Source organism: Hydra vulgaris, chromosome 10 (genome assembly GCF_038396675.1).
Source record: "Hydra vulgaris chromosome 10, alternate assembly HydraT2T_AEP".
NCBI lineage: Eukaryota > Metazoa > Cnidaria > Hydrozoa > Anthoathecata > Hydridae > Hydra > Hydra vulgaris.
In genome coordinates this window covers 31,114,290-31,142,251 of record NC_088929.1, presented here as the reverse complement: position 1 = coordinate 31,142,251, position 27,962 = coordinate 31,114,290, and the positions used below count along the sequence as shown (strand labels likewise).

Genomic DNA, 27,962 nt, shown 5'->3' with positions numbered 1-27,962 from the left:
TCGAGTCGCATTAGCGATGGCGGTGCATACAGCTTTGGCGATGGCGATACACACAGCTTTGGCGAGTTGCTCCTTACACAGTTACACAGCTTTACACAGCTACACAGCTTTACACAGCATTACACAGCTTTACACAGTTACACAGCTTTACACAGTTACACAGCTTTACACAGTTACACAGCTTTACACAGTTACACAGTTACACAGCTTTGGAGAGTTGCTGCGAGCCCGAAGCACTCTCCGTTCAGAACGTCCTGGTAAGTAAATAAAACGTTGCTGGCAAAATTGTTCTTAATTTTTTAATTAATTGCTTATGGTTGTCAAATTGACGTCTACGGTGGAGTTTTATTTTTCCCCGAAATGTTCCTCTTAATTCTAGTCAAATATAAGTATTATTTAACTTTCGGCATATTAAGTGTGGTATCTTCTGTCGCTCGAGCAAGTCTATTTGGTTTCTTAAAAAAGCGTAGTTTATGTAATCCGTTACTTTTAACGTAACAAAAATTGACAAACTGTATCATATTCAAAGTACTATAGTATGTTTTTATGTATATTCTATATACGTATTGTATATATGCATTATATATATATATATATATATATATATATATATATATATATATATATATATATATATATATATATATATATATATATATATATATATATATATATATATATTTATTAGCCAAACGGAAACTTATAACGATAAAAAGTATTAACTTGCTAATGAGATCATGATCGGATGATCTTCATCTGTCAAACTATTTAACTTATAACTTAAGAACCTCTAATATCAAATGGAATGAATTTTTTTATAGCTTTTTTATATTAACATGTATATATACATACATGTTATTTTTTATTGCTTTTGTTAAAAATGTATTTCAGACAACAGGCATTTACCGTTTAAGTGCCGGGTCCATAGTTTTTAAAAGAAAAATATTATTTTAAAATTTGATGCATAGAATTATTTACTAAGGTATAAGCCATCAACTGATTACAAAAAGTTTGTCTGTAGTTTAAGATAATTGTATTAAAAGATAGTAATCTGTGCTCTAAAAGCATAAGAGATATACTATCATAATTGTTCTAACCAAAAAATACTTTAGCACATTTGTTGAAGCAATACTGAAAGCTTGCCATTATTTTATCATTATAATTTTGCCACAGAGGAGCACCATATAAACAAATACAATATGATTTAAATAATTTAGCCTTTACTCTGGTAGAGTATAAATGAAAGCATCTAATTAGAATATTTGTACGCGTGTAAAGATGCTTCACCTCTTTGGTTATACCAAGATCATCAGTTTAATCATTTTTTATTATATGACCAAGGTATTTAAAAGATTCAACAAAAGCAATTTTACAGCCTGGTACACATAATTCTGGGAAAGATTTTGATATAATTTTTGATATTAAAAAACATGTTAATTAAAAAAGATTTCTTATTTGTAAAGCTAATTAGTTTAAATAAATCTTGGTATTAAAAGACATGTTAATTAAAAAAGATTTCTTATTTGTAAAGCTAATTAGTTTTTAAAGAGAAAACCAAGAAGATGCAATTAGAACTATATCATCGGTGTAAGCAAACACATTCATGAATATGCCACCTATATTACATCTAATACACATGTTTGAGATTGATAAAGTAAAATAAAAAAAAGATGCTGTTTAATCCTTTTTGTCATGAAATTTTAAAATCTTTAATGTTACTGTAAAGGAAAATTTTTTTTTTTACAGTACAAATAAAAAAAATTTTTACAGATAATTTTTTACCAAATTTTAAATTAAAAACACTAAAGATTCTCCATAAGAACAATTTCTCTTTATCTTAACCAAAATAGTGATAGCTTGTACAATATTTTTTGAATAATTCCTGGAGGTCAAAATAAGTTTGATGGTTATTGAGATCATTACTTGATCGATAAAATATGTTAACACATAATGCTTTTATTGGCTTTTTATTTCCATCTAAATTTATACAAAAATATACTTTGTGTAGTGTGGGAGTCTGATTTGTAATTGCTGCTTGTAGACTAGCGTTTGCTCTTTTTATAGTTCCTCCTATTCCATCACATAGACTTAAGTATGAGACATTGTGAAGAGTTGATACTCAGCATTTATTTTGTGATCTTTCTTTAACGATATAGTAAATTTGCAAGACATGGCATTAAACACGTGTATTACAAGACTCTATTCAATTTTTGACAGTGTTTCTGATTTATTATTTAGTTTTTAGTTTATTGTTTTGCACTAAGATCTCTTGCAATTTTATCAATTATGAATATTATAGGATAGCTTTGTTAATATTGATGATTTTAATTGAACGAATAAAGAGATAATAATAACAACGAAAAGACTATAAGTTTTAAAATTTTAAAAGTCAAAATTTTTTGTAAATTAGTAATTTTATACAAGTTTTAAATTTTAAATATGCAATATAAAAAATAGCTGTAACAGACTATTTGCTTACTATAGATGTATAGAAATAGCTAACTCTCTCTCTCATTTGTATATATATATATATATATATATATATATATATATATATATATATATATATATATATATATATATATATATATATATATATATATATATATATATATATATATATATATAGTATATATATATATATATATATGTATATATATATATATATATATATATATATATATATATATATATATATATATATGTATATATATTTATATATATATATATATATATATATATATATATATATATATATATATATATATATATATATATATGTATATATATATATATATATATATATATATATATATATATATATATATATATATATATATATATATATATATATATATATATATATATATATGTATAATATGTGTGTTTAGATAACATGTCTGATATATTACTTTAATAGCCTGCTGCCAGGGGCTTCAGTACATACATAAACTATCTAAAGACTTTGGATTATATTGACTAGGGGTTTTTGTAGAAAATTATATATATATATATATATATATATATATATATATATATATATATATATATATATATATATATATATATATATATATATAATTTTGAGTTGCGTAATGTTGCAGTTACTGTGTCTAGAAATGAGGTTTTGCCAAATCTCAAGTATCTGGTTTAAAATGTACCTGGTTTAAAAATGACGGATTTACATTTCAAGTCTTAATTTTGGACTAGTTAGATAGTGAATTTGTAACATTAAAATATTTTATTTTAAGTCTAGTAATCTTGTTTTAAAATATCTCATTTTAAATTTATAAAGTAACCAATAAACAATGTTTTAAGAAGGTAATATATTTTTGCTAAATCGTTTACACATATTTAAATTTAAATTTTGCAAATCTTTTTTGTATTTAAAAGTTCTTTTTCGTATTTAAAAGTATTGTATCTTGTTTGTATGTAAAAGTTGGTTTTAAAATTAAATATAAAGTATTTAAAAGTTGGTTCAAAAATAAAATTGCAATTTAAAGAAATCATTTAATATCAAAGGTAAATACTTATGATTATTATATTTAGAGTAATGTTTTTACCTATTTAATATTACCTAAGTTTTGTTTTGCAACTTCTGAATTAGATTAAAATATAAAATTTTTTGAAGGAACTAATGGTTTTACTTAATTCCTGAGGTGACCATGGCTTTTCGAAAGGGATTTTTTTTTTACAAAGCAGGGTTTTTTTAATAGTAATTTTTGATATTTTAGGGTTTTTTGGTGCTTTAGCCCCCACTAAAAAGTCACACCATGGTCCATGACTCTAAGTGTTATACTTTAATACAGTTTACATATATTATTAGTCTACGAAAATGCTGAAAGTTAAGGCTACAATTACAGGGATGAAAAGTGAAAAAAAAAAGTTTGTGGTGGCCCATGTAAATAATCAATGACAGATCCAAGCAAAAAACTAGTGGTTCATCCAATACGGAGGTAAATATTTTATAAATAAATGAAATGTTTGTAGTAGATAAAACAGAAAGCATTTTATTGTATCAACTTTTTTAGGATGAAGGCAAATTGCAATTGAACTAATCAGAAACAAGTGTTTGACAGATGTAGGTGCAGCCCTTGCAAATGCTTTACTACATGACATTAAACATCTTCTGAAAAATGACGTTGGTATAAAAGATATTTTATTTGACAAATGCAAATTAGATAGGGCCAAGTCAAAAGTAAATTGTTAGTGGACTCAGAACAAAAAAAAACAATAAAAAACAATTAATTTGTTTTGGGGTTGATAGCAAATTCGATCAGGTAACTAAAACAAGTAAAATAAAAAACTCACCTCAAGGAGAAGTACTAAAGAAATGCATTGAACCTGAACGTCACATTTGCTTAAGAAGATGGAAAATCAAGTGGAAATAATTTGACTCATTAGACGATTCCTGTTTCTGGTGCTACAGACTTAGTTCTTGCTATTGAAATGTTCAGTGTTTTACAAGAATATAACAGTTTGGAGAGTATACAAGCTGTTCTTCTTGATAATACTGCTACCAATACTGGACCAATAAGTGGCTTAGTGGTAAAACTAGCAGAGTTTTTAAAAAGAAAACTACATCTAATTGGATGCACCTTACATCAAAATGAACTTCCATGGATATATTCGAGAAGAAATACTAATAGACCTTAGTTGCAATCAAAGACTTTTATTTAAATGCTGCAAAGGAATAGGCTTTGATAAAGTTTCTGATAAATGGGCAACCGTTTCTTTAAACTGTTTCTATTGTTCAGGTTTGCGCTCCAGCGTGGTTCGAAATAAAAAAATCTTCAAAATTTCACGAATCCCTGCGCGTTATTTTTTTTACTATTACTAGAATAAATAATCTTCTGTTTGATGGTGTTAAAATTATTGTTAAAAAAACATAAACAATCCATTTTGTTAAACCTAAAAATATTCTTTATGCCATGCTAAAAGATAATGACAGCAAGATATGAAACTTTGGTTTTCAAATCCTACTGGCTCTAAGACAAAGGTATTTTTTTATAGTTAACTAAAAGAAAGTTTTGAAAAAAATGATTCATTAAATTTGGTAATTGGCTTCAGTTTGTATTTATAAAATAGTTAACGAAAGTTTGAAAAAAAATTCTGTAAATTAGTTTTAATGCTAATCATTGGTATGAGTTGGTTGACATCAGTATTACAAAAGTTACGGAGCAAATCCAATATATGATTGGCAATAATGTTAAACCTGAAATTGCAGATTTTTAGCTAAGCTACTAAGCAGGAAGATGCGTAAACCATATATTTCAAAAAGGCATTATTACCATTCTTATGATGGTATTTTTTAATTAAAAATATTTTCCTAAAAATGTATATACGTGTGTGTGTATATATATATATATATATATATATATATATATATATATATATATATATATATATATATATATATATATATATATACACACACACGTATATATATATATATATATATAAATATATATATATATATATATACACACACACGTGTATTTAAATATATATATATATATATATATATATATATATATATATATATATATATATATATATATGTATATATATATATATATATATATATATATATATATATATATATATATATATATATATATATATATATATATATATATATATATTGAAATGTTTTACATTTAATAGGTTAGTATAATTTAGTCAGTACATTATATAATATTCTGTATTTATTACTGTATTTATAAAACTATTATTACTTTTATTTTCTATATATCTACTATAGCATATTTATGTAAGCATTTTCTTGCTTTTTTTTGCTTATCTTAATCAATGCAGTTTTTTTTAAAAAAAAAAGAAGAAAAAAACGAAGAATAATAAATGAAAATATTGCTGCCCCATGCCAAACCCTCAGCCGATGTAGCAGCATTTCGCTGCGAGTCAGGCTATTTATTAATCAATGTATGTACTGAAGCTCCCAATAGCAGGCTATTTCATTATGACATCACACTGCTCACCTAAATCAGAAGTATAAGATATATATTAACTTTTTTTTCAACTTTACTACTATTATCATTAATTTATCTTTGTTTTAAAAGTCTTTTTAATATTATTTATAATCATAGTGATAGTGATTCTATTGTAGTAATGGTTTTATGGTTATTGTCATAAATTTTGCAAATGTTATGTTTATTTTTATAATTTCTGTCATAGTTATAAACTTTACTATAATATTTTTTACCATATTTTTTATCATTAGTTATAGTTTTTTATTAAAGTTATCATAATATAGTTACTATTTGCAATGTTATTTTATTCATATTATTATTTTTATTGTTATTATTATTGTTATTATTATTATTTTTATTATGTTATTATTACAATTATTAATATTATCTTTATTTATTAGTGCTTTATTTTATTTTATTTCTTTTTATTTCTTTTTTTATTTCTTTTATTTTAAATTCTTTTTATGTTTTATATATAGAATTTTTTTTTTGTGTGTGTCACTCCATTGACTAGTTTTTAACTATATGAGTGATACCTAAACTTATTTATGTGAGTTTATAATATATTGTTGTAAATTTGTCATATTTTATAGTTAAATAAATGGAAATATATATAATGCATTGATTATTCATTCAAAGTGTTTTTTTTTAGTTTAAAATATACAATGAGTTTAATAAGTTTGAAAGATGAACCTATTCCGATTTCATCTTCAAAGTCTAACACACAGTATGATGTTCAAGATATAATTGACAAAGAGCCTATAAAAATAACAGATGAAGACTTTGATTTTTTGTTTGGTGGTTTAAATACTTCAAAGTTAAAAGTAGAAGATTCAACAAACTCTTTCTCAAAGAAGTTGGTGGATAACACTAAATTTAATAATGATCAATTAAGCATTTCTGATGCTCTTAACAAAGCTAATAAAAAAATAAAAGATCTTTGTGAGCAGCGTAGTAAGGATTGCAAGAAGATAAGTACTTTAATGAATCAAGTATCTAATCATACGCGATTAATCTCAAATCTTCAAAATAACATCTCCGTGTTAAAAAATGTGAATGGCATTACGCAAAATGAAATTTCATCAGATAAATTAATAAATAAAGTAGCTAATCATTTTCAAAGGCAACTGAACATTGAAAGAGCAAAAAGAGAGCTTTTAGAAATGAGATTGGTTAAAGTTGAAAGTTTACTTCTTGGTTTATCATCAGGCTGTACTGACATATTACAGCAGTCTGAGATTTCAAATGATAATTGTTCAAGTTTTAGTGGAAGTTGTGGAGCAATTTCTGCTGAAAGCAGTTCAGTATCAGAACCTTCGAAGCATAAAAGAAGAAGACCAAGGCGTGCTCCAAAAAATAAGGAAGGGAGAAATGATTTTTCTTCTAAAGGTAACTTTTTTTTTAATGAATTGATTTTCACTTTAGCTTGTAATGTTGATTTAGTTGTAAGTTTATTTAGTTTGTAAGTTTATATAATTTGTAAGTTTATTTGATTTGTAATGTCGATTTAGTTGAAAATTTAGTTTTATCATTGAAAGATTAGTTTTAATGTTAAAAATACAATATAACAAAAATTTAATTGTTTATATTGAAAAACCAAATAAATTTTATAAATCCAGTTGTGGTGAATAAGTTAAATTTGTTTAATTCAATGCTTATAGTCCTAAATTTTTATATTTTACTTTTAGTACAGTACTTAATTTGTTTCTTGTGAAGTGGCTCTTAGTGCACTCAATTAGTGAAAAATTTATATGTTTTGTGCTATTTGGGGTAAAAGCATGAAACTTGGCCTACATGTTAATTATACAGACCCACTTCCAAAATAGCTCATTAAAAGCGCAGCAAAAAATACAAAAACAGAATATGTTAAAAATAAATAGGTAACCAGAGGCAGGGCTTTAAAAACCTAAAAGTCAGGGAGTAAAACTTAAATTTTTGTACCAAATTGTATTTTTCAATTATAACTAAATGTTCTTATGACCTAGTTAAACCTTAATAAAAATTAAAAAAAACAAATTTATAAGTAATACTAAAATATTTAAAAATATAAAATAAATAATAAAATATTAAATAATTATTCAAAGTATTAAATAAATATTAAAAACACAATGTTATCAAAATTTACCCCTTAAAATTTTAAATAAACTTTAAAACCCATTATTTAAATATTTTGGTAAATTATGAATTTATCACTGCCATATTTGCAATGTGCAGTACATGGAAGTAATACTTTTACACATTTACAAAGATCTCTACAACCTTTCTCTATTTTGCAGCCACATTGTATAAGTTCACAGCATAATTTTGGAATCTTCCTGAATTGTCGTCCAAACAATTTCGTAAATATTGTCTTTCATAATCCAACCCCACTCACATGGATTAAGCAATGATGGCATCTTATACAATGATTGTATATGAAGCTTAGTAAACAGCTCTAGAGATATGCAGTATGTATATTGTATGGCGTCTGGTAAATGTCCTTTTTTTTGAAATTAAATCTTTTCTGCATTCATTTACACTACTGTAAAAGCTTGTTGGGTCATATAGTAGCACAAAAAGGTTTTCAATTAGGTGTTAAATACTGATGATATCTTCCTTTGGACAATCAGAAATTGATTGCAAGGCATTAGTGAGATCTTCAAAATTTCCCAAGTTTTCCAGGAAAGTTTTTTTCTTTTTTCCAGCAAAAAATGAAACTTGATTGCAACCTGTTATTGGGTGAAAAAGAGGTAAAAATTTCTGTTTTGGATCAAGACATTTTACAAGATTGTGCAGTGAAATGAAGCATTGGTTTTTGCCCGTACTAAACCATATCCATCATTTTTCTAAATGAAGCTTATGAAAAAGTCCTAAACCTAAAATTAGAAAACTATGATTATGTGATTTTTAATAAAAACTATTTTCATGACATGAAATATTTCCTAACTTAAAGATAATCTAAAGTACAAATAATAAGTTTTACCAATGACAGCAACATCAGTGGTAACTAAAAAGTGGTAGCTTATTTCATTTTATTGGATTGAAGATAGACTCCTTACACTCCTTTATTCTGGTTTGGAAAAAATGGTTAAATATTTTTCTCCAAAACTCACAATTGAATAAACAGTATTTACCACTTCTTTGTCTTTGATATCATGGGTATCAAGCACCAGAAGATCTAGGCTTTCTTCTTTAAATGGATTACCCATGTTTGAAATTGATGACTTTTATTTTGCTCATGATATTTGAAACTTTTATGCTGGAATAATGATATTCCTGTACCGTGAAAAGAGTCTTAAGCTGTTGTGGAACTTGGATTGTGGTCTATATTATCCAAAGTAGCAGTTGTGAAAATGTTAGGATCAACCATGGTGGGCAAACCAGTTTATTTTCTGTGAAGTAGTTCAAAACTCTGTTACCCATTTGTGTTGATAATTCCCTAACCCGGTTTTAAGATATTGATATCCCAAGTTTATAAGGTTTATCAACAAGTGTTTTTTTGCGAGTTTTCATATATGAATCATTATGCCTACATAAATACTTATGGGACTTTATCAAGATTTTTATCTCTTTTGAATCTTGGTTTTTTGTTGATTTTGACAAACACCTTTCATACACTGCAAAAAATGAGTTCTTGTTTTAAGCAAAAAAAAACAACTTGTTTTAAGCAATTTTTTACTTAAAACAAGCAATTTTTTACTTGTCAGTATGGTAAGCAATTTTTTACTAAGGAAGAATTTTTTTACTAAGCAAGATTTTTTTTATTAAGCAAGTTTTTTTTTAAGGGTCATTTCATATAAGATTGCCATAATTCAAAAATATTTTAACTGAATATAAGAAATAGACTTTTTTTAAATTAAATTAACAGACATTACATTAGTGTATCTAATGCATTAGTGCATCTAGCGCAAACAAACATTAGTGCATCTAAAAAAAATTTCTCCACTTTGTCATTTGTTTTTATGCATGTGTAGGAGATGTTTTAAAATTTGGTAGCCATTTTTAATATTTTATGATGTAAAATACATGGATTTCTTAACATGGAGTTGTGTTAAACATTGTTTTTTTTTTTTCAATTTTTAATTCTCAGAATAAACATTATTGATTAAATAAGTTTGTTATTAGTATTATTAAGTGATATTATTATTATCTCAATTATTAGTTGGTATGTTACTAAAAAGAAACAAAGTGTTTTTCATTGTCATGACCGTGACTATTATAACAAATTTAGTTTTTTTATACAACCTAAATTTAATTTTTTTTTAATTATAAAATATTTAGCAAAAGCATTTTAGTTGAAATGAATATATATGTAAAAACAAATTTATAATATCCTTTTCTTGAAAAAAGTAAAATGCAATATCTTTTTTGTCACGACTGCGACATAATGGATGCTTAGATGTTTAAATGCGTCGTTTTGATGTTTAAATGTGTCATTTCAATGTTTAAATGCAATATATAGATGTTCAAATGCATCAAAGAAGATTAAATTCAAAAAACTTTAATTAAAACGCATGTTATAAAGAGTAATATAAACAATTAATATAACTGTGTATTTAAAGGTTATGAACTAATTTAAAATATAACTTATTTGACATATTTTACATAAAAGTACAGGAAACATAAGTATTAAAACAATGCCCAAGTCTCACAAACAAGTTTGTAAAGATTATAGAGAAAGGAAGAAAACTTAATTAAAAGAAAATAGAAAAAGAACAAAGTTATATTCGTCGCCAACAATCAATTCCAGAGCAAGAATTGAAAAATAACAAGCTTGCTAAATTAAGATAGCGTAAACACAGAGATCTTCAAAAAGCTCAAGGTATCATTGATATTCCTTGTTCTTCTTCTAGTCAAATGAAAGAACCTGTCTATCATTCAAGTTTGTCAGAAGCACGTGCTATGAAACGCATTAAATTGGCTTTACCAAAGTCGCCACGAAAAGCAGGTTATGTCATTAAACAGATAGCAATAGAAATAAACATCTCTTTACCAGATATATCAAAGATAAAAAAGCGCATCCGTTTATCTTCTAATGTATTTAATCATGTTTTACAACCGCGAAGAAATATCTCGATGGACTCCAGGTATAAAGTTTTATTTTATACCTGGAGTATAAACTTTATAAAAATTAATGGTGAAAAATTTCAAAAACATTACTTGTTACTTAAATTAAGGGAATGTTATACCCTGTATGCAGAAGAATTTGGTAGCGAGATAAAATTTTCCAAACTTTGTGCACTTCATCCAGCTCAAATGCTCACATATTCAGAGACGCCTCTTGAAATCTGCTGTTGTCTAATTCTTGAAAATTTTATTAGTATATGCAATGCTTTATCCTCAAACCTTAAGTTTGAACTTAATAATACAAACTGGGTAAACAAATGGATTCTTTGCAGCCCTCTCACTCCAGGTTGCCTTTTACTGTCATGTAGTTTTTGTGCTAACTGTTCTTACAACCACCATTCAAATAGCAAAATGAAGAATGCATTGAAGTCAGTTACATAAGTTGGTAAGGTTACAAATTGTCTACAGCAGGGATTGATCAAACAGTCTTTGTATGCAACATATACAGAGTTTTTGAAAATGCTACCTTAGTTTTGGATTCACCATTTAATTAAACGTCACAAAGCGTCTGTTTATCGTCACCAAAAAGATAATATTATGGATGGCGAATTATTAGTACACTTTGATTTTAGCCAAAACAATTGCTGTACTCATCAAGAATAAGTTTAAAGTGCTTATTGGAGTCAATCTTAAATAACAATCTTCACTGTTGCTGTTTATGGTAAAAATTTGAAAAATATGGTTGCTTATTTGACCGATAAAAATGATTACAGCAAAACATGCACCAGTGTTTTCCTTGAATTAACTTTAAAAGTATTTTTCTTAAACAGTTCAATTTTTATATCTTTTATTTTTATCTTTGACGGATGCATAACATTTGTAATATATTTTTTAAAGGCTTATGCAACCAATTCAGTTATACACAAAGTAGCATTGTGGAGTGATGATCCATCTTCTCAATTTGAAAACTACTTCATGGTAAAATTCTTGAAGTATTGTCAAGGAACATTTAATATTCCAACTTTCGAGTGGAATTTTTTTGCTAAAGCCCACGGAAAAGGACCCATTAATGAAGTAGGAGGAACTTTAAAAAGAATAACATGGCAAAAGGTTAAAGCAAGACAAGTTGTTATTCAAAATGTGTGGTTTTATGAAGCTATATGCAAAGATTCGACGGTAAATTTAATATATTTGAATGAAGATAGAATCGATCAACATTATAATCAGCTAAGCGATACTTTACTGCTAGCAGAAAAGGTTGAAGATATTCAACTTTACCATTACTGGAAAGTTAAGAATAAAATTTTTAGCATGAAACAAGTATCACAACTATCAGACAAATAACACAGCAAAAACCGTTATTTAGTGTATTGATTTGTTTAGTTTATTTAAGTGTCTTTAATATTGCAATTTAATAAAATGATTTGTTACGTTTTTTTTTATTGAAAACTTGTTTGTGTTTCTTTTATTTTTCTAAGAATAAATATAAACATTGTTTAAATTGTTTATATATTTTTAAAAACTTTGGCAATGCTAAAATATACCTTTAAAATACCTAAAATGTAATGTCATCTGATAGTACAATATTTTGTCACAATTGCGATGTCATGACCACGACTTTTTGACCATTTTATGTAAAACATGAACAAACAAAAAATTGTATTATAATCAATATAACATCCTATAAAAAATAATTAAGAAGATTAAATGTTAAATTTGTTGAAAGTTTTCTAGGAATAAACAAAATTACTTAAACAAGTCCTGTTTCTGTTTTTGTAGCTGTCACAATCGCAACTGATTTGATTTTGCAATATTTTTTTACTAAGCAATATTTTTTTACTAAGATTTTTTTTTAATTCTTGGTTAATAAAAAAATCGTTGCTTAGTAAAAAATTGCTTACCATACTGACAAGTAAAAAATTGCTTGTTTTGAGTAAAAAATAGCTTAAAACAAGTTTTTTTTTTGCTTAAAATAAGAGTTCATATTTTGCAGTGTAGTATTGTAAATTATCAGTTGACTGAATTCAGAATCATGTATGTACACAAAAGAATTTTGTGACATATTTCAAATAAATAAAATCTTTCAAAATTTTGTACATTGTCATTTCTTAAAAAGAATTTATTTTTGCACATCATACTTTATATTTATTTTACCCCCTGGATTTAGAGCGTTTTAAAGCCCTCTAACTTTTAACAATTAACTTTTTCTACATAGTGTTTTTATATTTTTTGCTTCATTTTTATTGAGCTTTCAATTGGTGTATAAATTATAAGATTTAAAAAAAAAAAAAAATTTATTATTATGGACAGGTGGTAGTTGGAGACCATCTATGGTCATTTTGAAAGTGGGTCTGATTCTTAAAAAGAATATTTTAACCTTATCATCATTTCCACCAAGTTTCATGCTTTTACCCTAAATAGCACAAAGTTTGCACCAATTGACTGCACTATCTCTGAAGTTAAGATTTTAAAAAACTGCAGAGCCATGTAAAATGATAAAAAAAAAATCTGTAAGTTTTAATAGCTTGGAACCTATTTTTTTTTCCCAAAGTTAATGTTCTATACTTTGAAAACTCTTATTGTAATCTTCTAATATTAAAAGTAAAAGGACGCATAATAATTTTTTTTCTCTTTTTTGCATACTTGAAGCTTATATGAACCTGTTTTAAAACTGTAATAGTATTTTGACTTTTATCAAATATATTGTTAAACACAATTTAAGAACTACAAGATGGATTATATAACATATTAATTATCTATAATTAAATAACTCCAGTTCATATAACCGTATTATTTCAAATGATGGGAAGTGGCGTCAATTACTTAGTTCACGATACAAGTTAAAATATAACAGTCTTCTCTGTCTTAAGAAAGTTTTAGTACAAGGTGTAATGACTTACTTGGATTACAATCTATGAAAGAAAGTAGTCATCAAGATACTTTCACCTTTCAATTGTGAGACCTGTTCTTGAGGAGATATTAGGCTGTGTTTCAGGAGTAACTTTTTGTTTACAATGTTGGCTAGGTATTTTTGTTGTAGGTGATTGTTTATAAGAGATGCTATCCTTTATTGGATTCCCAGTTGAATTCTGTGGGTTTGAAGCTACTTTGTTAGTGTCCTTTAATTTGTCTTGTTTTCTATTTCCAGAATTGTGGATATTGTTACTTATAACAATTTTGTCATTGTTCAAGTCATCGGAGTTGGACTGGTTGTTGTTGTTGTTGTTGGATTGGTTCTGTTATTGGATTTCGATCTTGTAACAGAGTGAGATCTTTTGTTGAAACCATATCATTTTTTCCATTTTGAAAATTGACATGTGCGAAGTAACTTGTCAATAATAACTTGTTGAACTCTGTCAACAAGTGGATCTCATTTTATTCATATGTAACATCTGTATTGGATTTTGGAATCCTGTTCTGTTAGGAAGTTTGGTAAAACCATACCTGTTATTAATGAGCATTGAAAATTCATCATCCTCTGATGGAGTGTTTTGTAAGTAGCAGTACGCAGAAGTCCTCTCACAGAGGATAGAGCCATTTGCAATGTTACCTCCTGTCAATCTTTTCCTTGACTTAATGTTTTCAGGACCAGACTAACAGCTTTAAGTATTGTTCTATTTGTTCATTCACATTGACCATTGCCTTGTGGGTTATATGGAGTAGTTTGGGTTTTAATGACACTGTTTCTTTCTAGGAATACTTTGAGTTTTATACTTTCAAATTGTGTCCCTCGATCTGTGTGTATAAATGATGGTGCATCAAATAAGGAAAGGAGACTGAGAAGGTGTCGTATCACAGTGTCAGCTGTTATATCCTTACATGGGAATGCAAATGGGTAGCACAAATATTCGTCTACTACCACGAGGATGTATTTATTAGCTATGGTAGATTGTAAAGCCCTGATTAAATCAATAGATAAGCTTTCCAAGTTCTCGTTGCCTGAATAAGATGACCAGTGGGAGGTTTGTCGACACTTGGTTTGAGTTCTATGCAGATTGTACATTGGCTTGTTAGTTGTTTGATTTTATTGGTTGAGTAAGTTAGATTTTGGTTTTTGCAATTATGTACTATTCTTTTAACTCCAGGATGGAATAGTTGGGAATGAATATTGTAGAAAATTTTGTTGGTATTAAAATGTTGAGTAGAGCAACATTGAGAAAGGTATTGGCTACAGTATTTTGGTTTCCTAGTCTGTATGAAATTATATAGTTAATGTCTGCTAATTCTAAACACCAGCGAGTTAGTTTTTCATTTTTAATTTTTGTTTAACTCTGTTTATTGGAAATAAGGGTAATACAAGAGTTGAATTAAGCGATCATGAAATGAAAAATCCGGAAAAATATCTGGTCTTCAAAATTTTAGTTTATGCAAAACTGTGTTCTTTGTTTTAAGGGTCGAATCAACTTAAATTTGTTAGTGAAAAAGTTTTAAAAAATAAAATAATAACCTTACGACTACAAAAGTAATAACACTCTATTAACTAATGACATTATAAAAGTAATAAATATAATAGTGTTACTCTTATAACTTTTAACTATTTATCTTATAACGCACTTTTAATTTTTATAATTCATTCACAAGCAACATAAGTAATCCCAAATTTTAATTGAAGTAGAAAAGCATCCAGAGAAATAAATTGGATATTCAAATAATATTTAAAACTTATTAAGGAACTTAAGCAACTTTATAAAAATCTAGTGTATAAAAAGTTTAGCATTATAAAAAGCGTTACTAATGGTCCATAAAAACGTGCGTGAATTTTAAAATCAACTAATGAAAACTTTTTGTTGGTTGATTTTAAAATTAACGTGCGTTTTTACGGACTATTAGTAACATTTTTTATAATGATAAACTTTTTATTAAACACGCTTTTATAAAGTTGTTAAGGTGTATTTGTTCCTGAGGTTTTTAATAACATTTGAATATCCACATTATTTTTTCTAGATGATTTTTTACTTTGATTAAAATTTGGAATTACTAATTTTGTTTAAACAAAAAAATAAACTTTAATAGTTATAAGTGCTTTATAAAAGTAATAACACTATTGTAATTTTATTACTTTTATAATGCAGTTAGTGACTAGAGTGTTATTCCTTTTGTAGTGGCAAATTTATTATTTCGCTTTGTTTTTTATAACTTTTGCGCTAAAAAACTAATAATAATTTGCTCCTTGAAAACAAAGTACACGACTTTGCATGAACTAAAATTTTGAAGGCCAGATATTTTTCCAGATTTTGTAAATTGCAATCACTTAATTCAACCCTTTTAATAGATATTTGGTCTATAATTATAGTAATATATGAGCCCATGAGATGCATAGTGGTATAAGTCACATTTTTCAATATTTTGAGTTAGTGCCACCAATGGTTAGCGTTTTGTTTATTCTATTACATGACAGAGTGGTATAAGTCTAATGATATAGATAATGATGCTATTTTTAATTACTTCCTCTAAAACAGTTTGATGATTTATGATATGATGCACTAAATGCCTCTGTATCTCAAAACTAGATAGGAGTGACTTATACCACTATGCATCTCAGGGGCCCATATGGTACTAAATTGTTTCCAACTTCTACAGTATTCTACTATGGCAGCCGCTTCTTTCTCAATAGTTGCGTATTTTCTTTCAGCGTTTGTTAGTGTTTTTGAGAAGAAGGCCATGGGTAGGCTGCCTAGCTGTAGTAATCTTTAAAAAAAGAGCAAATTAAAAAAACTTTAATTTTTTTAATAATTTGCTCTTTTCTTTATTTACTTCTCATTTGGCAATTTTAACTGCATGTAGAAAGTTAAAATTTTTGTCATGCTTTTGGGCATCTTTTCCAATAATATTTATATTGTCAAGATAAGCATTAGTGTTTTCAAGTTTATTTGTCTAAATAAATTCATCCATTACCTGCTGAAAAATTCGAACAGCATTTTTATCATTTGGTGCAACCAATAGGTAAAAATGCTGTACATGTTTACCTTTGGGTGCAACCAAAAAGTAAAGTTTGATCTTGTGTAATCTGCCATTAGCTTCAAATGTGGCTTATAATCTTCAGGTTGTATTTTCACCTGATTATAAGTCGATTTGAGGTCAATTGTGCTGAAGACTTTATGAGCTGCTATCTTAAGTATCACATTGTTGATTTAGGGTGTTGGATATGAATCAAGTGGAGTGTGCAGATTGATTGTATTGAATAATCAATCACAAAACAATTTTTGTTTTCTGTTGATACTACAAAACATTGCACATGCAAAAGGCCATGACTCACTTGATTTATCTCTTGTATTAACATACAGTTTATCTCATCTGTGAAGAAGTTATTTACGGAAACTCATTGTGATGTTGTAGTGACCGGATTAATTTTATTGATATCAACTCCAGGTATCAATGCGCAAGTAATACACTTCATACTTTTTATTGCAAGACAATTTTATGGGCTCTTTGTTTCCATTAAAATTGATAGTAATTGAGGTATGTTGTGTTAAGAGGTCCATTCTGATAGTTACTAATGCCACCAAGTTGGCTACAACAAGCAATTGCATGTTCAATTTTTTGCAAGCTAATGACAATGAGTGTTGGAAGTTTCCTTTAACTTTTAATGTCAAATTATCTGCCAATAATAATTTCAATATAGGTTGAGTATCATAAGAAAAGTTCCATGAGAAGTTCTGATACAATAAATGTTTTATCGGAACCAATATCTATCAGTGCATGTGTTATATTTTTATTTATAGTGACATTAGTTAGTCTACCAGGTGAGTTGATAGCTGCTATAACCATAGATCTTATTGTGTTATCATTTTTCTTCATTATATTCTTTAACAACTGTTGCATTAGTGTAGATTTTATTTTGCTTCTTTAAGAGGCAGGCAGTTACCCAGTGGTCCCTTATTTGACAATGTGTACAGGTGGAAAATTGTGCTGTCCATTTAATTTTAGGATGTGGATCATTACCGCACCAGTAACAATAAGATTTTGCGAGGCTATAACTTGCGAAAAAAGTTGGTAGCATGTTGTTAGCTGTGGTTGTTGTTGTCAAATTAAGAGCATCTTTGATGGTTGATTCTATTGTAAGCGTTGTTTTATAAAGTGCCTCTACGTTGTCTTCTGTAGCTTTGTCACATATTAGTAAATTATTATATTGTTCTGCTGATAGAGGTTCTGTTGGACATTTTCCATTTGGCATCCATACTAACTTTATATTTGATAAAAATTGATTTTTTGCTTACCTAAAGCTTATTTGAACCATACTAAGTTTATTTATTTCAAAAGAAGAAGTTTGAATATCACATCTCCCTACTTGACGAAGAAAATTGTTTCTTTATTGTGTTAAATGCCCAGGTTTACCTAATTAATTACATAAATATGTTAATAATAGAAGAAATTCTAACAACTACCAAAATGTTAACCCCTTCTCCAGCTTTCTTATTTTATTGGCAGATGAAAAGAAATATTTTAATTAAAAGTAATCAAGATTTTAAGTTAAGAGAAGCTTCTGCCAAAATAAGGAGATACGAAACAAAAGTATATAATATATATAAGTATATATATTTACAATTAGCCAAACATCAGTTGTTAAAAAGGAACAAAATATATCTTTTAAGAAAATTTAATTACAAACAAAACAACAAAAAACAAACAAATAAACAAAAAAAAACATAACAAAAATTCTTATTTACAAAAAAGAACAAAAAATATTTTTTTCAAAACAAATCAAATTTATATTATTTACAATTACAAATATCTACAAAATAATAAAACAAAACAAAAAAAATGTAATATAAGCAAAAAGTTAAAAATTAAAAAACATTCAACTACATCTAGAAGTAGATTAACAAACTGCAAAAAATACTAATTGTAGATGTAATTAAATTGTTTACCATCACTCCTATTTTGCCTTCTAAAAAAGCCACTCCACCGATAAAAAGAGGGGCAGACTTTGTCCCCATTTATTTTGGGCCCACACCCTAAGAGATGTGGGTCCTTTATTTGTTCTACAAAATGCTAAAAAACCATTGCAAGATAAATCTAAAATGAAAAAATGCAATTATAATATGTAAAAGAAGTATAAAAGAAGCAATGAAACAAATCTATTTATTTGTTGCCGCTATTATTGGTGATGACAGGATTGGTTTACCAGCTAATGTTGAACTTAATTAAAAAAATATCATTAACACAATTACCTTTAGAAGCTGTTTTTGTAATGTTAACAGGAAACACAATTAGTTTTACCTTAAATGTGTAGATTTCCAGTTTCTCCTCAACTCTTGACTTATCTTGATTAATCAAGTAAACTTCAAATCATAAAAATTTACTAAATTTAAACCATGTTTAAACAGCAAACAAACAAAAGAAAATAGAACTAAAGAAATGCAAAATATACATAACACAGCCCTCGGAATTAGAAAAAATGAGGTCAGCAATTTTTTGCCAACTTAGAGGTTAAACTATTAGAGGTCGGCAAAAAAAAATTCACACAAAAGTTTTACCGTAAACATAGAAATGAGGTCAGCAAATTTTTGCTGACCTCAAATACTTTTAGGTTGGTATTGCCAAATGCTGCCCCCAATTCCAAGGGCTGCATAACATCAAATAGTATAACGCATCATGATTTAATATTTTTAATGACTTATCTGGTAATGTATGATTGCCAACTTTAAAAACACTTAAATGCAAGGAGGAGATAAACAGTAACTTATCAAAATTTTTAAAATAAACATTATTGCATAATATTAAATAAAAATAGAGCTAATTGAAAATCAGGAAACACCCTCATATAAATAAAAATGTATGTGCATTGCACAAACTATCAATCAAGTTTTATTGGACAACACATTTCTCTTTTTATAAATATTGCATTATATACAGTAAATTCCCATTAAATTGAACCTCCAAAGGACCAGGGAAAATGGTTTGATTAAACGAATGTTCAACTTGAGTGGAAACAATTGTTCTTGCTTTCAAAGGACTTTAAAAAACAGTTCGAGATAACGAAAGCTTGTGTTCAGTGTTCTACTTACTGGGAATCAACCGTAATTATATTGCAACAAATATGAAATGTATATAAATGTCCTATACTTCTTAAGGTTGTAATAAACTGATGAAAATTTATATATCGCTTAGCAAAATGCTTAAGATATTTGCTTTTATTCTCAAACAAAGTATAATAAAACTTGATCCTTCTAATTAAGACATTAAAAAGTCTAATTAAGTAAATTTTGCTTTATCTAAAATTATTTGCTCATGTGTTTTTCAAACATTCAAAATATTTATTGATGAAAAATATGATATATGGAGAAATGTTTATAGGGTTAATTATATATTTCAAAAAATGAAACGAGCATTACACTTAAATTTCTTAATGACACTAAACTTGATGCTGTAGACATTTATCTATTATAAACTATTATTTGTACTAACTTTATGTGATATTCATAAGTCTTTGTTCTAATGTTTATAAATAGAGAGGAAATATAAGTATATATATATATATATATATATATATATATATATATATATATATATATATATATATATATATATATGCAGTGCTTTTTTTCTCCTAGAACGCACCGGCACCTTTTTTTTTACATATATGTTAACTTTTTTTTTCCCCCATTTTTATATAATAAACTTTTTTTTTTAAAAAAAAAAAAAATTAAGGGAAAAGACTACAGTTAAATGAAAGAGAAATGATTCATGGATTCCATGAATAACTTGTAGAAAAAACGTATCTTAAAAATTTAGTTCATTTGGTACATGCTCTTCATACTATCCCCGTTTCCTCAAGTGAATGCGAACAAGGATTTTCATAGATAAATCTAATTATCACACCAACCAAGGCTTCATTAATGACCTAAACAGTTTCAACGCTTTTGTTCATCAAATTAGACCACTACATACAAGCTTTTATCTTTTAAAGTATGTTGATTTGTGGTTGTTTAATAGAAGGCATTCAGCTGTAGACATTAAGAGCCAGGAAAGGAGACGATGATTTGTCCAGCAAAAATTGAAAAAAACTCGGCTATAGAAGTTTATAGTTTTGGATAGTTTGATTTTATTTGATTATAGCTGATTTGTGCTTCATTTTTGACATGTTCAAAATAAAACAGGTGAGTCCTTGCACCTTTTTCTCCAGAAAAAAAGTACTGTTTATATGTATATATATGAATATATATATATTTTTTTGTTAAGTGATTTTCTACTAATTTATTATTGCTCTGTTTTTTAAGAACATTGAACATTCTATTTTGTAGAATTATTTTAAAAATTATATATATATATACATATATATATATATATATATATATATATATATATATATATATATATATATATATATATATATATATATATATATATATATATATATATATATATGTATGTAATTTTTAAAATGTATTCTACAAAATAAATGTTCTTAAAAGAACAGAGCAATAATAAATTAGTAGAAAATCACTTAACAAAAATTTTTCATTTAACGCTGTTTCATCAATAAAGACCAATCAGAAAAAGTTTTCTGATGAGTCTTTATTGATGAAACACAGTGTTAAACAATGTTGATGAAACACAGTGTTAATATATATATATATATATATATATATATATATATATATATATCTGTGTGTGTGTGTGTTTAAATATCTGAACTTCAAGAACATTTCAACTTCAAGATAAAAATTTATCTTAGTTCTTGAAGAATCATTAGAATTATGCATAAACTTAATTAAAAATTGAAATGAAAACTGAAAAAGATGAATTTTAAAAAGTCACAAATAAAATAGGTAATACAAAAAAGTTGACTAACTGATGATGCCTCCAATTAAATATCTAAAATATTCAAGTTTAACTTGTAATCAGCATCTTTTTTATAAATTATAAAGACTAACAAATCTTTTATAATAAATAATAAAATTGTATGAAATTTTCATATTATCAAACGAAGTTTAAAAACTTTATTGATAATTGCTTTGAAAATAATAATTTAAAAAATTATGGTACATTTAAATATTGTCATCAACTGCAACTAATTAAACATATTTTATTTTTAAACACTGGAAAAGTAAGTACATAATATTAAGATAAATACAAAATATTAAACTAAAAGTAAAGATAAACTATAAATTAATTAAAACCTAGGATTAGTGATTATCTGTGACATTAAAAAAAAATATATACAAATTAAAACACTTTTATTCATTTCAAAACATTCTCAACAAAAAAGTTTGTAATAGTATTTAAACTGTAGCTGCGTTAACAGCGAATGAGTTAAAATCAATTTAACTGCTTTCAACAATTTAGAAATATACAATAGTTTTCTAAAAAAAATAATGACAATTTAAAAATATACAATAATTTACTAAAAAAATAATGACAATTTAGAAATATACAATAATTTATTAAGAAAATAACAAAAAATTAAAAAAAAAAGTTAGTTCCAAGTTGTTGTTTTTATTGCTAAATGTTTTTCTAATTCGATACTATTTACTTTTCTTGAATTGGAAGATTTCCAATGTGTTCCATAAATTTGCTATTCTGTTTATAATAAATTCATGGTTTGGTATAAGCTTAGTTTGTTATCTGCTCTATTTTATATTGTGACCTCTGCATGATTTTGTGAATTTTTCTTATAACTCATTCAAATACTTTACATGCTATCAATGTGATTGATACAGGCCTGTAGTTCAATGTGTTTAGCTTACGTCCCTTTTTAAAAATTGGAGTCACATTTGTTGCGTATCATTGTAGAGGTAGGTTACTTGTGTTGTAAGTCTCTATTTAGTCTTTCAAGTCGGTTTAGAATATCTATGTAGTCAATAAAATTGTTGTTTAGATCAAGTGTGTTTAGATCAAGTGTAGTGTATTTGCTATTTCTGGCAGAATGCTGCTTTCGTTTACAAAGGCGCTATGAAATTGGTTGTTTAAAATATCTGCTATCTTGCTTTAGTTATTTGTTTCAGTACCATTAGTATTCAAAATGGCTTTTATCAATTGCTTAGTATTCCTTTGACTGTTAACATTTTTATAAATAAGTTTTGGATTTGATTTTGATTTTATTATCAGGTTTCTTTCATAATCTTTTCTAGCTAATATGGCTTTTTTTTCGATACTTGGTTATTATTTTGTATCCATTGACTTTTTCTGCATCTTTCCATTTGTTTGCTAGATTTATGTGCGTTAGATTTTTTTCATTTGTACTAGTGCTCAAAAGCCATTGCTAAACCATGGATTTCTTTTACGTTTTGCATTAACATCTATCTTGTTTTTTCATATATATATATATTCAATTTTATTATAGTTAATATTTCTTTATATTTAATCTAAAAAAAAACTGTAGTGCAAAAGTTTTTTTAAATATCATAACTATAGTGTAACTATAGTAACTATAGTGTAACTATAGTAACTATAGTGGCCATTAAAATTGTTTTGGTTTGCAAAAAAGATTGCATTTTATCAACTACCTCTAGATCGTAGTAAGGTTTACCTTGTTTCAGAAAGAATTGTTGCTTCATTGGGAGAAAAGCTTTAATGTAATCAGATGCAATTATTAAGCCCAAGAAAGATCTCCAGGGAATTGTTTGATTGTGAGGGCAACAAACAAGCTATCAATCAACATTAAGCATCTCTCACACAAGAAAAATGATGCAGAAGCTGTTACTGTTAAAAAGAAGATATAAACAATCGAGTTATTGTTAAAACTTATTCATTTTATAACAATTTTGTTTGTTTTCTACTAGAAAACTCAACCCCACTTGTTGTTTTATTTACCAGCAACAGATTACATATGAATTTTTATTTGTAGGTCTTACGGCAAAGGCGTTGTCTTTAAAGTCATTTTGATTGCTACAATGTCAGTTTTTATACAGTTGGCTATACATTTTAGACTATAAAAGAAAAACTAGGATTCTTATTTCCAAGAACCCAAAAAGTGATGTTAATTTTGGACTATTTCAAACTCTGATGGTTGAAGAATATTATTATGGTTTGAGTATTATTTTTTTGTCTGAAAAGAAAAGTCTTTTTGAAAATAGGGAGAACACAGGACATTCTTCAGTTAAGTACTGAATGTCATACCATAGTTTAAGTCACTATAAGCTGCATCAGGTATAATAGATGAATAATTTTCGATTTAGATAAGTTCACATATTGTTTTCAGCTTTGTGATAATGTTCTATTCATTTTCTGCTTAAGAACTGAAAGCCAAAATATTTGCAATATACAAAAATGAAAGGCATTCATTGAGCATGATGATATCTTGGTTTCACCCAACCTTCTTATTTCCGATCTATTCAGCACACTCCTGATAGTCAGTATGAGGTAGCAAGTTCTTTTTATTTTTGTTAGAAACTATTCTCTTCAGTGACTGTATAGGTGGTTTCATAAGAGCTTGCAAACTTCTGTCTTTGCATTTTAGGCTCTTAAAACTAGCTTCTGTGTTAGTTAATTATAATAATAATGTAATAGTTAACCATCTTGAATCATTGAATTTTTCTGGACTTGATGCTGCACCAGTAGTTAGCCAAATTGAATCTTTGAATAATATTAAGTTGGTGTTTTTTGTACGTGATGTTGCACTGAACTTATATTTTCATTTATGTGATTTTAAAAAGCAAAATTAATTTTTACTCAACAGCTTTTCCTTTTGATGACAAGTTTCACTTTTATACCCAGAGTTACTAACTGTAGTGTCAAAAACAAGGTTCTTTCATAAAATGTCTTATTTGTGAAGTTAAAGTAGCTTTTGCTTGCTCTTTACTTGTTGTACTTGTGATAACTGGAATCCCAAAAGCGTCTTCATCAAAATCTGGCATGCCAGACACCAGAATCACTGATCTTTTCTTGTTTTTGAAGTCTGAAACTAGTTTACCATCCCAATGTAGAGTTTAATTTTTAGTGTTGTAAATTTAACTTCAAAATTGCTTCCATAAATGCTGATTGTTAGCCAGATTAGATTGAGTCTCTGATGGTTGATATTATTTTGCTTTTAACTGGATTTCTAGGTAGATTTAAAGTAAGTGTAGTTTAGAAAGATTAATTTCTTGTAAGATTTAAAGTGAGTTTTTGTATGGATTACTGTACTTGTTGTACTATGGTCAAAAGAATTATAAAGGATCTTTAGTTAAATCAGGTTCAATCTTAACAACTTTAGTATCGAACCCGTTCTAGTTACTCAAATCAGAAGTATACCATGTTTATCAAATTTTTTAAAGAGTCATCCATAAATTATGTCATACAATTTTCGACCGTTTTTGGCTCCTTGACCGTTTTTGACATTTACCATAATTGTTTTTTTAATCCTACATCTGTCTTTTTTTCTAGAATAACATCTACCTTCATCATCAATATCATCCTACGTCTGTCTTGTTTTCTGATCCAACATATGTCTTCATCATCAACATTATCTTACATAAATTATATTGTTCTTAATTATATATGGCATAATGATGTAAAGTTACAGTTAAATTTATAATAATTATTGCCTAGCAAAAGATTTGGTGGTAGGGGCCATCTTGTTTGAGGGGTCTTTTATACTCCACATTTTTTCTTCTAATATTTAGTTATTTTTTAATAAAAATAAAATTTTATTTTTAAACATTTTTCAAGTGTTCTTTTGATATAATAAAAAAGTTCTAAAATATTTCTTAATTTATTAAAAAACATTTATAAGGATTAAAAATTTTCACGAATTACATAAATCAATATTAGTTGAATTAATATTTAAAAACAAATTGATTTAATACAAACAAAATATTTGTAGCATTATTTGTTTATTATTTAATAATATTTGTTTTATCATGTAGTTACATATTTTAGTTATATGTAAAGTATCTGTAGTCTGTTTTGTTATGTAATTACATATTTTTGTTTTAATAAGGTAGTCTCCAAAGTTTGCAAAATGACATGTCTTATTATTCTAATGATATCAATACTGGAAATGAAAGTTCTCAAATTTTTTCTCAAAACTATCTCAGCAATCCAAACCAAAAAAGAGATAAAAAAGAAAACAAGCCTGCTGTCAGCTCAAACCAAATGAACCTGCATCCTCGAAATTTAAAGAAAAAGTCAAGTCAACATTCAACATCAGATGATGGTAATTCAAATTACATGGATGAACTTATGCTACTACAAGACTTTCAAATCAGTAGCAATTCAATTGGTCATGGTAACCTTTTCATTCAATATTCGAATTACTTTTGATTTGTGTGAGATATTATTGATGAATGAAAAACAACTAAATAATCTTATATAAAATTTTAATACTACAGGGTGGGGTATATAAGACCTACTAATTAACTTTTTTTTTATTTTGTTTATATTTTATACATTAAATATATTTAATGTATAAAATATAAACATATAATATTAAATATATCATTCTCAGAGAAATATGGGCTGATAACTTTATTGGCCTTAACACCGCATTAAACAGTATATTTGGATGGGTGCAACTGGTGCTGGTGTGTTGCTCTTGGGTTTTCAGAACCTCAAAATCTACAATTTTGTTTGTTAACATAACCATTTAAATGGAAAAGTGCTTCACCCGATATCAAAACATTTAAAAAATCAATTTGTATGATTCATTGTGTAAAACGAATGGCGTATTGTCGTTGGTGGTCTTGCGGTAGTGTTTGCACAATTTAAATTTTGTATTGGTACATCTTAAGATCCAATTTTAAATTTTTACGCAATGTCCTGGAAATGCCTATTTGGCTGGAACGATGACTAGTTGATAAAGATGGATTACATGCACACTCTGCTTCACAGTTCTCACGTTGTTTTTAGTACAAATATTTTGATTGGCACCTCTACCAGGACGGTAAGACCACTTTAACCGATTTTCAAAACGACCGATCAAACTCCTGATCACGAAGACTGTGGGAGCTGGTCTTGAATTAAAATGTTGCCGATATTTACGCTGCGTCATAACAATTGTTCATTGACAAAAATAGAAAAGTCGATAATTTTAACGCATTTAATGAAAATGTGTACTGCATGGTTTCATAATGAGCTCCCAAACAATCAATTGTAACCTAAAAAAAGCTAGAAAAAATAGTTAAATCAAAAATAAAAATGTTATTTGTGTTTGTATGTTATTGGTAGGTCTTACTTGATCCTCCCTGTTTAATTGAAATTTTTATTAAATTTGGTTTTTTGCTTAGTTAAAATATTTTAGTAAATAATTTTTATTGTTTTAGTTGATTTTATAAATTTTGTTTTAGCTAAAAAGGATAAAAATTTAAGTGAAAAAGAAGTTGCAAAAGGCTACTTTGAGAAAGCTCAACAGTACTTGTCTGAACAAGCAAACTTTAATAACAGAATTGCAGGTTTTAAATTTTATAACAATGATCTTTAAGTAGCTTATAAGTAAATTTAGATGCCTTAAAAAGCAGCCACTTTTATAGTTTGGATTAGGCTGATTATATGAAAGGAACAAATACTCTTTCTTGTGTAATTTCTCCAGGTAACATTGGGTTGAAACTGAACGATCGTGTTCTTGGAAATATACCGATTGAATGGAGGATAAAAAAGCGTGATATAACCAAAACTGAAATCATTCAACACAGTGGAACCTTTTACACAGACAATCGAGGTTATCGAGTTCAATTGAAGTCACAGTTAGATCGCTTACATGGAGATATTTATTTTAGTGTTCGAATTCTGCAGGGTTTGTTTGATGAAAATCTTGATTGGCCGTTTCAAAAAAAATTTTGCATATCGGTATCAGATAAGATGAAATCTAGTAACAGGGAGTCATGGATAATTCCGCAAAATGGCGTTTGGATAAAAGCATTAAATAAAGCAACTGTAAAAAAAGATTGTGTTGTAAGTGAATGGAAAGGACCTTTCAACGTAAGTCAATATTTAGAAGCGAGAACTATTATTTTAAATGTATCAATGAGTGAATGATATTATGAATATAAGGGTGTTTAGTTAATAAAA

General features: G+C 26.9%; 1 protein-coding gene across 1 annotated transcript; it reads left to right on the top strand.

The window, feature by feature from the left end:
* Positions 1-27,962, top strand: LOC100200872 (uncharacterized). Its single transcript, XM_065807767.1, has 5 exons — positions 1-257; positions 6,640-7,376; positions 25,897-26,184; positions 27,242-27,346; positions 27,484-27,962. Exons 2-5 carry the CDS (start codon positions 6,653-6,655, stop codon positions 27,927-27,929), a joined length of 1,563 nt encoding a protein of 520 aa, XP_065663839.1. The 5' UTR covers positions 1-257; positions 6,640-6,652; the 3' UTR covers positions 27,930-27,962.

Bases quoted from the DNA above. Each gene is read 5' to 3' on its own strand.
- LOC100200872 (XM_065807767.1), top strand. From the start codon at position 6,653: ATGAGTTTAATAAGTTTGAAAGATGAACCTATTCCGATTTCATCTTCA. The intron at 7,377-25,896 runs GTAACTTTTTTT...TGTTTTAATAAG, and splicing joins AAATGATTTTTCTTCTAAAG to GTAGTCTCCAAAGTTTGCAA. The intron at 26,185-27,241 runs GTAACCTTTTCA...ATTTTGTTTTAG, and splicing joins TAGCAATTCAATTGGTCATG to CTAAAAAGGATAAAAATTTA.